The sequence below is a fragment of the Morus notabilis genome, unplaced genomic scaffold (assembly GCF_000414095.1).
Source record: "Morus notabilis unplaced genomic scaffold, ASM41409v2 Scaffold467, whole genome shotgun sequence".
Lineage (NCBI taxonomy): Eukaryota > Viridiplantae > Streptophyta > Magnoliopsida > Rosales > Moraceae > Morus > Morus notabilis.
The window spans coordinates 703,183-715,977 of record NW_010361652.1 but is presented as its reverse complement, the minus strand read 5'-3'; the positions used below and the strand labels follow the sequence as shown (position 1 = coordinate 715,977).

Below are 12,795 nucleotides of genomic sequence, written 5' to 3'. Positions count from 1 at the left end.
GGCACTTATTCCCAGTTAACACAGACACAAAAAAAAAAAAAAAAAAAAATATATATATATATATATATATATAGTCTTAACTTTTCTATACCATCAGATTTGATATTGAGTTGTGATTTTTATATTAATAAGTGTTTAAAATATTATTACGTTAATTAATAATAAAAAATTATATTAATTATTAAAAAAATGATAATTTACAAACAATATTAGTTTGCACTCAAAAATTAACATTTAAGTTAGCGTTCTTAATATTATTTGTGTATATATAGTCTCAAATTCCTATCTTTGTCGTGAAAAGATGAGCAAATTTCTATTGTTGCATTTATAGATCCTATTCATATAATTTCCTGAAGCAAAAGCTTCAGCATAAATATACATTATCTTACGTACACAAGTAAAAAAAGAAAGTAATGTAGATTTAAATTTGAGTCAAATTCTTCTTTCTTGATTTGATAGATCACTACGTATAGAAATTGAGAATTTGATTGAGTGTGCTCCGTGTGTTTCTGTTCGTGTAAAAGATGAATTTTAAACTTGTCAAAACAGTAGTGTTATGAACTTTTAGATGTTTAAGTGGTAAAAGGTAAAAATAAAACCAAAAAATGTCGGCTATATTTTGCTCAATACAAGTAGTGTCGTGACTCCAAATATAGTACCATGTATCAAATGGCCAGAAAATGACCAAAAACATACACATCTGATGATCTGAAAGCTCAAACTAATATAGTTCTGTTTAAGAAAAACATTAAATCCACCGAAAAGAATTATCACTAAGTAACATCTCTCCAGTATAAAGACCAAAATCAAACACAATTAATATACATGATCAGTAACTTATAAATTATAATGAATTAATTAATCCATCACAGTTCTTCCTGCAGAGAGAAAATCAGTGATCCGTTTATAGGTACAACCCTAATCCTACAACAATCAATACCCAAAATCATATATCTATGCACGTATCAATATCCCATATTACATATTCCAAAACCAAAAAAATAAAAAATAAAAAGAAAAAACCTAATTAATTAAATATCCTCCTCACTCACTGAGACCGGACAAAGAAAATACTCAACTCTGGGCCGGGAGCGCCATCAGGGTTAATCATGTACAAGGCCTCGGAGTCCTTAGACCCGACGACCCTCTCAAACCTTGCCCTCATGTAGGTCAATTCCCCATCGGACGACGCCGTTTGGTCACCGCCGCCACCGCCCGCGGGGCTCGGGAGAACCCCGGCCCCCATGGAAACCCCTCTCAAGGTCTGCATGACGTGAAGCTCGTCCTCCGTCATGTGCATCCGCCGGATCGAGTAGCCGACCTTCCTGCCGTTGCAGTACACGGCCCACACGAACTCTTCCAGAACCTTCTTCTTGTGCGTCTTCGTCTCGCTCTCTAGGGCGATCCGGATGATGTCATCGGCCTGCATTTCCTTGTTTAGGGCGCTAGTCTGCATGGGGAGCTCGATCACGAAGATTGGCATGCAGTGGGGGTCTTCCTGTATGGCCAGGCTCACCCGGCCTTTCCTGTACCCCAAGATCGTGCCGGTCGTCGCCCGGTCCTTCAGCAGCGGTCTCCTCGGCCTCCCGAGCAGCGCCACCATCTTGCAGCCGGACGTCAGCATGGGGAAGAGCTTGAACATCTTCAGGAGTCCTCCCGCCGATTTCGCTACCGAGGGTCTCTTGATTTTCTGATGATCGGTCGTCGTCCCGCCCGCCTGCCCGGCGTGCCGGAGGAGGGACACTATGGCCGGATTCTCCATTTGGTAGAAGGGACTGGAATGTACTGATGATGGCATTGGTATGTATAATTATAATATAATTTGGGTGATGAAATGATGATCAATATGAATGATCAATTAGGGTTTATGGAATTTTGTGTTGGAATAGTTGAGTTTGGGAGAAAAGAGAGATTGGATGAATGATATAGAGAGAAAGGTTGAGAGGTGAGAAGAAAGGGAAAAAGAGAGGGGTGATGGTGGTGGGGGTGGAAGGGTGATACTGTATAGCGGTGGCCCTAGTGAGGAAGGAAAAAGAGAGAAAAAAAAAGGAGTTAGGGGGAAAGAAATTGGTTGGTTGGTCACTTAGTTAGGTTGTCTTTGGAATCTTATTTGGAGTGGGAAAAAGGAAGATTATTAAAGGGGAATAGAGACACTTCACGTTGAATATTTTGAGAGGATACAAAATATTGTGTTTGTATACGTACATGTCTTGGATTAGTACATTTTCATTAGTTTTTGTCCCGTCAAATATGTGCTTATTTATCATTTATTCGACTCTTGTTTGATTATGATATATACATATATATATATATACACACACTTTGGACGTTTAAAAGTGTTAGATAATATTATGCATTATGGACAAGCTCAAATTTCTTATTAATTATTAGAAAGAGTTTGAAGGAGAGGAGGAAAAAAAAAGGATGATTAATTCAACTTAGGGAGAGAAAGGAAAAAATGGGACTTCCATAAAGTTTGATGTGACCAAGTTTAGTGATGAAAAGTGAAGGTACTGAATGCGATAAGATAAGGAGTGTCGGACCACAAAGGTTGTGGAGATGGTTAAGGAAAAATAGAAGTGAAAAAAAAAAAAAAAACTAAAGAAAAAGGATGAGAAAAAGACTGGTAATGTTGGTTTGGCATGTGCCGTTCTGATCACTATAACCAAGATAGAGAAGAGAGCATCAACGTCATTCGCTGTATTATAATGTGTTGCTTTTTAACTTAAAATAAAAGTAAAAATAAAAAATCCTATTTCTAAATGCTGATCAATAATTATTGAGGTGCAGCTCATCTTTCCCCTTTCTCTCTCCAGGCCAGTATTTTGTTCTGGTACTTATCCATGGAAATTTGCTTTTTATTGTTAGCGACTCTCTCTTTCTCTTGGCTCTTCTTTCAGTGTCTTTCAATTCGCTTTTTTTTTATGTCAGCCCGCAATCTTACTCCATATAGATGAACCAATATTAGGCAGCGGAAACTATACAACTCATATATATGCCATATATATGTGTGTGTGTATATATATATATATATATATATATATATATATATACACACACCACATGTTGGTGTGTGGGTTTTTTTTTTTTTTTTTTTTTGCTAATTTCGATTAAAGCCGTAGTGAAGTGACCCCAATTAAGTCCAATCCTAGAGTTTATTAGTGATGTTATATGGACATATGGGTTATAAGGAATTTTCGCTGAATAAATCACGAAGAAAATATATTGTAACTTCAACTATCATTTCAACGATATCCATGAAATGATGTAGATAATTACACAATAGTCATTTCATAAACTTTTTATATTAAAGAAGATCAAGAAGTAAATCTTCCTTTCAAATTTCTCAAAAGGGAAAAACAAAACAAAATCACCAAGAAATTTTAGAAACCGGACACAATGACAAAAAATAAATAAATAAATAAGAAAACAAAAAAAAGTAATGAGAAACAACCCTAAAAGATGTACAAAAGTACCCATTTCATAAAAATAAATACACAAAAAGTCACTGCCACTACAACAAGATTGCTTTCACCATGTTTCAAATGTATATATGGTGAAATGCCTATGATGTCAATTTGAAGCCAGGGGCGTGTGGTAAGTCCCAGTTTAGGACATTGGTCGAAAACTGACGTCGTAACTTTTGATGTCATTGTTTAATCGTCGTCAAAAGCTTTTCACGATCAGCAAATAATAACCGATACAAACGCGCCCTATATATTTTTTATTTATTTTCTTCACTATGGTACTTTTTTTTTGTGTGTGTGTGTATGTTGTGTGCATATATACGTATGTGTATGACACAAAACTTACAAAAACTGAATTATTCTAGGCCACAATAAGACTTTTGAATGAAAATTTTAATAGGGCAAGAAGAGCCCACCACATGAAACAGGTACTCTCTCTGCAATTTTTTTTTTTCTTCTTTTTTAAACAAGATGGTCCTAACACAACGAGGTCAATGTCCAAGATAGGGGGCCGCCATTGCCGTGACTGGTGAAGAAATAAAAATAAATAAAGAAAAAAAAACTAAGCGATTTTTGGAATGCCAATATGGTACCTGATCATCAATAATTGACAATATTGAATAGCCTCTGCGTTTTGTCATGCACCATTTTGTTGTCGCGTTTTTTTTTTGGACTATTTTTGTATATGCCCATTTTGAGTTCTAAATAGTAAATATATACCATGAAAGAAAAAACCCAATCCTTTTTAAGATAAATAAATAAATGAATAAGAAACAAGAAAAACTCAACTTGTCACATACAACTAATGTAGGGGTATAGAATTATTGATGCAGTTTCTAGGTACGTAGAAATGCAAAGTATATATGTCAAGAATCTTCCATTTAAATATTAAAAAAAAAAAAAAAAAAAAAAAAAAAAAAAAACCTAATTAATGTACCCTATCTTGTTCATTAAAGTTTGGTGGGTTTGATCATCTTGTCCCATTCCTAGCTACTTGTGGACAGTGACCCACTGACTTAACAAGCCGAAGAAGAAGAAGAAGAAGAGCTAGCTAAGCACATGTATTGATTGGACAACAAAAGGAAAGTTTTTATTTACAAAGCACGCGCGATTTGGCCTCACAATAGTAGACTTTGCTTCCAAATGTGGGTTCCATATTTTGAGTTTGCATAAAACAACACAGTTGGAGCCATTAACTCAGTATTAAAGCCACAATATTGGCACATGATCTTGATATGATCATGTTATCATGACTAATTGATCACGATTTCGTTGATTTGGTTGAGTGAGTCGCCAACGGAATTTGTGTGCTCTGGGTTCGATATTTTCTGGCCAAGTAATTAGTTGGCAAATCATAATTAGATATGTTGATTATAAAATTATATATTATGTCTTAATCTTATTGAAGTAAATTTTGGTTTAAGTGATATTGAGATAGTACTCCCTATATATACTAAGCATTGCGCGAGTAAAATTATGCAGTGATAAGGAAGAAATAATATTTGCGGGTCCCCTAAAAAAAAAAAAATTGCGGGTGAGGAAAATTTGGATTATGTTTTGGTTTTGAAGAGAGAATAATCAATTGAGGAAATGGTATTCCCTCCAAAGGAAAAAAAAAAAAAAAAAAAAAAAAAGAGGGAGTGGAAAATTGTAAAGGGAGCTAATTTCAGAATTAGTAGAAACTCACATATTTTAGGGGTTCATTTGGCGGAACGTTTGTTTTTGTTTATAATCAGCAGATGAAATTAAAAAAAAATTAAAGCTACATCAATGTCCAAGATAGGGGGCCGCCATTGCCGTGACTGGTGAAGAAATAAAAATAAATAAAGAAAAAAAAACTAAGCGATTTTTGGAACGCCAATATGGTACCTGGTCATCAATAATTGACAATATTGAATAGCATCTGCGTTTTGTCATGCACCATTTTGTTGTCGCGTTTTTTTTTTGGACTATTTTTGTATATGCCCATTTTGAGTTCTAAATAGTAAATATATACCATGAAAGAAAAAACCCAATCCTTTTTAAGATAAATAAATAAATGAATAAGAAACAAGAAAAACTCAACTTGTCACATACAACTAATGTAGGGGTATAGAATTATTGATGCAGTTTCTAGGTACGTAGAAATGCAAAGTATATATGTCAAGAATCTTCCATTTAAATATTAAAAAAAAAAAAAAAAAAAAAAAAAAAAAAAAAAAAACCTAATTAATGTACCCTATCTTGTTCATTAAAGTTTGGTGGGTTTGATCATCTTGTCCCATTCCTAGCTACTTGTGGACAGTGACCCACTGACTTAACAAGCCGAAGAAGAAGAAGAAGAAGAGCTAGCTAAGCACATGTATTGATTGGACAACAAAAGGAAAGTTTTTATTCACAAAGCACGCGCGATTTGGCCTCACAATAGTAGACTTTGCTTCCAAATGTGGGTTCCGTATTTTGAGTTTGCATAAAACAACACAGTTGGAGCCATTAACTCAGTATTAAAGCCACAATATTGGCACATGATCATGATATCATGATTAATTGATCACGATTTCGTTGATTTGGTTGAGTGATCAGTCGCCAACGGAATTTGTGTGCTCTGGGTTCGATATTTTCTGGCCAAGTAATTAGTTGGCAAATCATAATTAGATATGTTGATTATAAAATATATTATGTCTTAATCTTATTGAAGTAAATTTTGGTTTAAGTGATATTGAGATAGTACTCCCTATATATACTAAGCATTACGCGAGTAAAATTATGCAGTGATAAGGAAGAAATAATATTTGCGGGTCCCCTAAAAAAAAAAAATTGCGGGTGAGGAAAATTTGGATTACGTTTTGGTTTTGTAGAGAGAATAATCAATTGAGGAAATGGTATTCCCTCCAAAGGAAAAAAAAAAAAAAAAAAAAAAAAAGAGGGAGTGGAAAATTGTAAAGGGAGCTAATTTCAGAATTAGTAGAAACTCACATATTTTAAGGGTTCATTTGGCGGAACGTTTGTTTTTGTTTATAATCAGCAGATGAAATTAAAAAAAAAAATAAAAGCTACAGTTTTTCAGTAATTATTTAGAACCATATTTTAAAAATATTTTAAATTTTCTAATAAAAAATAAAAATGTTAGAATGGAGCCTATAATATCTTATTTAAACTCTGGTTAAAAGAGTATTTTTTAGAAGCTAAATTTTGTGCAGGCTTTATCTGGAAGCTCTTTTGGAGATCAAATTTTTTGACAGCATTCAAACACTTATATAGACATGTCCAAAACAGCTTTTAGGAAATTTTGTAAAATATGCTCTTAACTTTACGTGATACTTTATTATATATTTGTACTAATTAATTTCTTTTAGTTGATCAGATTGTTTCTCTCGAGGATGTGTTAAAAAGTCATGTGTATACTCGGTTTTTTGTGTACCTTTTTGAGAGATTTCTATTTGCAAAATCCGGTATACATTATTTTTACTTGAACTTCATTCGAGTTTATTGATGGAACCGGTTATCTATTGTGCTGTGTTTTCTATAGTAAAGATTATGTATATGGATTGGTATTTATAATGCCTTTTTCATATAATATTGCCATTAAAAAATAATCTCTTATGCCGTGATGCAGCTAAAACTCAGCAAATAATCGGCTTGAATTAATGCGCAGTCAAGTTCGACAGGTATTCCAAAATTTTTGAATGTTCAAGGACATCGTTGATATTAATTACTTCCATGGCATGTATAAAGTACTTTTTTTTTTCACCCATCATGAAGTATAGCTTCAATTAGACAAACGTGATGTTTAATGATTCTCAATCTATGTATATACATCTATAAATTTGCATTTTTGTCCGTAGCCTTCAAATTATTGTGCCTATGAAGATATGTAAGGGTTTCAACTAGTTCACTTTTTTGGCAACTTATAATATCACATCTTTGACACTTTCTATTTGATTTATTGAAATGGTTAACACAGTTTTAGAAAGGAAAAAAGGAAAAAATAAAAAAATAAAAAAATAAAAAAAAAAGTTGCTGTTTTTTATGCTGGACTGTACGTGAATAGGACAAGCCATGCACAAACAAGCTGGTAAGTCGAAAGCTATATTCTCATCCAATAATTTGCACTAAGTACTTGCTACATTATTGGGAAGTGTCGTTTTGCAACTCTAATTAATTGATCATTCACGACAAAAATAACACATATTTAGCAATAGAGATTCTATGTCTTCTCAATTGAGATATATCACCGATTATGGTAATCAATTGATTATTTAGTGTTATCCCGTGAATCACTTTTTGTGTGATTACCACATTCCATTATCCCGTTAATTGGGCCATTAATTAATTAGCTACAAAACGATAACTAACATTACTTTTATTTTACAAACTATTCTTTGATTATATCTTATTCCAGTTTCCAGTGGTTGGTCTTGTCGCTTGCGTTGATTCTAAGGTGACTTTCAATGATGCCCAAATATTGTTGAGATGGATCCATATTTCAAATAAATTATCTAATTATATATATATACATTTTTTTTTGAAGATTTATATGTCCGATTGACTAAAAGCAATTAGCAGTAAAAGTCCTTATACGAATATTTCTCTAAGATATGGGCATTATATTTTTTCTGTCGCTGAGCGTGTGTTTTAAAATTATTACGCTCTAATACCCCTCTTCATTAATTTATTCATGTTTAGTGAAAATTAAAGAGTTTGACTTTTATTCTGGATTTTTTTTATGAGCGAGGAAATGTCATTCGCTAACTAAGTTGATACAAAATCTAAAATAGTCACAAATGGTTACCGATAATTAAAGGATTTTGACTTTTGTTCTGGATTTTGATATTTCGGAATTGTTGATCATTCCTTAACAATTATACAAGTAGAGGTCAAGATTTTGTTGAATGGATTTTTTATATCTACTTTTTCTTTAGATAATTACTTTAAAATAATCATTTCTTGTTATTAACGAAACAATTTTTTTTTCTTTCTTTTTGGCTACCTTAAAAAAAAAAAAAAAAAAAATTAAAAGGTCTCCTACTAGCATTGAAAAATAACCTGGGTGATAGGTAAACTGGTGGAGCCCTAAGCACAGAGACATCCCGCGTGGGACACCGGAATTGTCACTTTTAATTTTAGGTTGCAAGACGGGCAACTAAAACCCTTGTTTTTTCTTTTTTATCTTTTATCTTTTTAAAGCTTTTGTTTTCCTCTTTAATGTATAACAAAAAACACGGAATGGACAAATGCATATAATATTGTTCTCGGCTAAAGAAACATGTTAGAAATAATTGAGCTGAGATCCCTAGTGGAGGGTCCTTTTCGGGACATGGCAAGTGCTCCTCTGGCCGCCGACCCTATTGATATATATACCTAACTCCATAAACAACAGTTATGTAAAGAAACGACGTCAACTATAAGAACGACAAGAAACTAGAAAACGACTAAATCAACAAATGGCAGTTGGAAATACGAGTAGACGTTAACAGTCACGGTTAAAAGTCTAAAAAAAAAGAGAGAGAGAGAGAAAGAAAACAAACGACAATATGGAAACAAAACAACACTAATAATAAATCACAACGAACGTCGTAAAATATACCGAAAATACGACGACAAATAAAAAGAAAGATGTGGAAAACAACGACAAATGTTGTAAGCGACTACAACTTTAAACAAATCACATAAACTGAAAGACATCAACAAACTAGAAAACGACATCATTAGAAACAACTACGGCAAGGAACGACAGGAACAATATTAAAAGAAGATTTAGAATTCGACAAATCAAACAACAATATGGCAAACGAGACGATTAAAAACGACAAAAAAAAGATAGAGGACATGGTACAAAAAACACATGAGGCTGGTAAAATAAACTGGAAAACAACATGATTTGAAAAACGACAACTGCGACAGTATACTACGTTAATTACAAAATATAAAAAACGACAGCGTTAGCAGACCCCATCAAGTAGAAACCAACCGAAAAAAAAATAGAAAACGACAATATATCTCATAAAAAACGACATGAATATAAGGCCACACTTTTACAACGAATTTCCTAAAATAGTCCATTGCAAAAGGTTGGGCCCATATTAACGGATCAAGCCCAGAAAATAATTTGGCCCACTTATTGGTCCAATAATGCTTCACAAGCCTGCAATATATATCTTCCAAACGACAAAAAAAATTATACGTTAACTTGTGAATTTTATTGCAAACTGAAACTATTCATATCGTATTACAAATTTATCATAAATTTTACAAACAACTCTATTATTTGAGTTTGTAAATTTTAACATAAAATTTCATAAATTATTATATATTCCAGCACGGTACTTGGAATTTTTCTCCCAGCACCTTTAAAATTTCCGTAGAAACATATTAGTAGATGATTAATCAGTTGATCAAAAGGCTCGAAATATAACAAACATAGAGACATTTCCATATTCTGAGATACTATTACAAATTCAGTAATTTGTTACATACAACACTTTATGTCGTTCTAGTATATGAAAATTTTCTACTCTAATTGCATTTTCTAATGCCTATTATTCATAGACCCTATATGCCACCGCCTGTGTACCTAAAAAGTCTAAAAAGGCAACAAGTATCGTAACCTATACTTGTGTGAATCTGGCCCTTAATTTTTCATCGAAAGGCCAACATTGCTGCCTGATTGATCAAGCAAAAAAACCCCTACCGGATGAAAGGCATATAGCCCAAAGAAAAAAAAAAAAAACAAAACAAAACAAAACTTTACGAGTCTCTTAAGATGTCTCGGTTTTTACAAGGCATTTTTGTACAACTTACGACCAATAAATCTCTCTCTATTTCAGCCACACAAAAAAAAATAAAATAAAATAAAATAAAAATAACAACTTACGACCAATAAATCTCTCTCTATTTCAGCCACACAAAAAAAAAATAAAATAAAATAAAATAAAAATCTCTCTGCCCTAAAATGTATAAAGTACAAAGGCTTTTCTTTCTTTTTTTTTTTGTTTGGCTCGTAAAAAAAGTGATTTATTCACAAGCTCTTGGTGTGCAAAACGGATTCCACAGGGGGAAATCATCCCTGGAACAATGAAGCCAGAATAACCAGTAGCCCGAGCCCAAGGCCCAAGGCCCAAGCACAAAGACTTCGGGCTGTCCCAGTCCTCTAGAAAAATTAGATAATTTATTAAAATTAGAAAATTTACTTTTCGAGAGTGCATAAATCTAAATCTTTACCTCTTGTTCTTAATGAATATCAATTTTTTAGTGTAATTATTTAACTAAAAAGATTATAGATTAAAAGTAAATAGTAAAAATCTTAATCCATGCACTTTTAAAGGGCATTTGTCAATATTACCCATCCTAAAAACCTAGTTAAAGAAAAGCAAAGAAAACAAAGAGAAATTTAATGTAACCATCATAAAGTCAAATGTAAATCTCTAATCATGAGCTTGTTCTTTTCACAACTCAAGTTTATTTATTACTGTGTTTTCTTTCACAAAAATTCTGTTGATACTTAAAAAATCGCACGGTACGGATTTGGCCTAAATCTCGCAACAGGACTCAGGATATGCTATGTGGACTCAAGTCACGCTTCGGGGACCTCTACATGGGCTGTGATTTGGTAGGCTAAAGAATGTAAACGGACCAATTTTATCCGGTTTGATTAAACCCTCGGCCCACTTAGGAGGTCTTGGATCTATGAAGAATTTAGAATAATGTGAGTTATGAAGGAAATTAGTAAAAATAATACTAATTACCAAAGCTCAATTTTAATTACTAAAAATCTATTATTATCTAAAATCCTACAAACCTATTGGCCCATTTGTTACACTCAGACGGTAGGAGACAAAACAACTCCTTCTCCATTCCATTTATTTATTTATTTATTTTTACTTATTCTCATCTCTCTTATGAGTCAATGTGCAGCACTCAAGGCAGATATACATCAAAAAAGAAAAACACATTTCTAATAGTATGGTTGCTTTCTTTCAGCTCACCCAAAAGGGCCAAAACAACCAAGTCCACAAAAAATTTTGATTGGCTGCCCCAAAACCCCATTTATTCATCCTTTAGGCAAAGCTTCCTCTGAAAATGAGAAAAGCGCCATCAAAGACCACCAAAAACGTCACTTGACGTAGCAGCCAGCATCAAAGATCAAAATTCAAACTACTTGGAGGGAAGATTTCCCTCCTTTTGGTGCTCCACCTCTTGCTTATAAATACCTATTCATTTCCATATCAAAATCATCCAGATCAAGCCAAGAACACATACAAAAACACTTGGGAAAATGGTTATAAACTTCATGATTTTCTGCTAAGCTCCTCCGAGCAAATGATGTCTGGATGTTCTTCTACTTACAACACACGTCTATCAACACCATAACAAGCCTAAAAATCTTCTCTTTGGTTGGCTACAAAATCTCTTAGTTTTTAGTTTATCAGAATATTCATCTAAGAGTTTCAATCTCTATAATTTCTGGTGGAGTCTCTCTAAAATGAGGTTTTAAGCGCTCTTCTCATTGGAAGTGTCTAAAAATCTAAAGAAAACACACTCCCCATCATAGCTTGATCAAATCATATAAAAACTCTCTTGTCTTCACATCACTTGACATAACAAACAACCTGGTTACCCCATTCCCGTAAACAAATGGCCATGGTTTTGAATCAGAAATTTCCTCCATAAATCGTTTACACTCCTCTTCCACACCATTCGCTCGCCTAGAGGTCGTCATCGGTATTTTACTACAGCTACCATGGAGTCAGAATCACAACGGGTGTCGTCATTGGATATTGCTGTCTTTGGGATCATCCGGGTTTAGCTTCACCCATTCAGGATCAACGTCAATATTACGGCCATTTTCAAAGTCAAAATCTAGCTCAAAATCTTATTGGTCTCTGCCACCCGATGCACACAAACAGCTTGTACCAATCTAAAGAAGCCACGAAGGACACCCTCCACATTGATAGGCCCCGTCAAAAGAGTCTTAACAAATTTAAATTTAACTTTTTTATTATAGTATTTTTTTCACACATACAATTCAAGTTCTCAACTGAGTTGTAAAACAAACATAAAACTTTGCAAGCACCTTCATTGTTCAAGCAAAAAAAAAAAAAAAAGGCACATTCATTGACCACTGACTTCCACTTATTAAAAATGGCAAGATCAACTACTCAGTACTCATCGAATAGCCACCATCTCAGCTTCCATAGCAGAGGAAGCTTGGATATTACAAGTGCAGGCAACAAGAGGTACACTTGTGCTGTCACGAGTAGTACATCCAATTGTAGCCGAATTGTTCCCAAAGGCAGCATCATCGACGTTCAATTTGATAACACCCTCTAAAGGCGGAGACCACATCCAA

General features: G+C 33.6%; 1 protein-coding gene across 1 annotated transcript; it reads right to left on the bottom strand.

The window, feature by feature from the left end:
• Window positions 1–833: 833 nt before the first annotated feature.
• On the bottom strand, window positions 834–2,140 carry LOC21408768 (protein MIZU-KUSSEI 1). The gene has a single exon (XM_010100418.2). It carries the CDS (start codon window positions 1,796–1,798, stop codon window positions 1,049–1,051), a length of 750 nt encoding a protein of 249 aa, XP_010098720.2. The 5' UTR covers window positions 1,799–2,140; the 3' UTR covers window positions 834–1,048.
• Window positions 2,141–12,795: the final 10,655 nt, after the last annotated feature.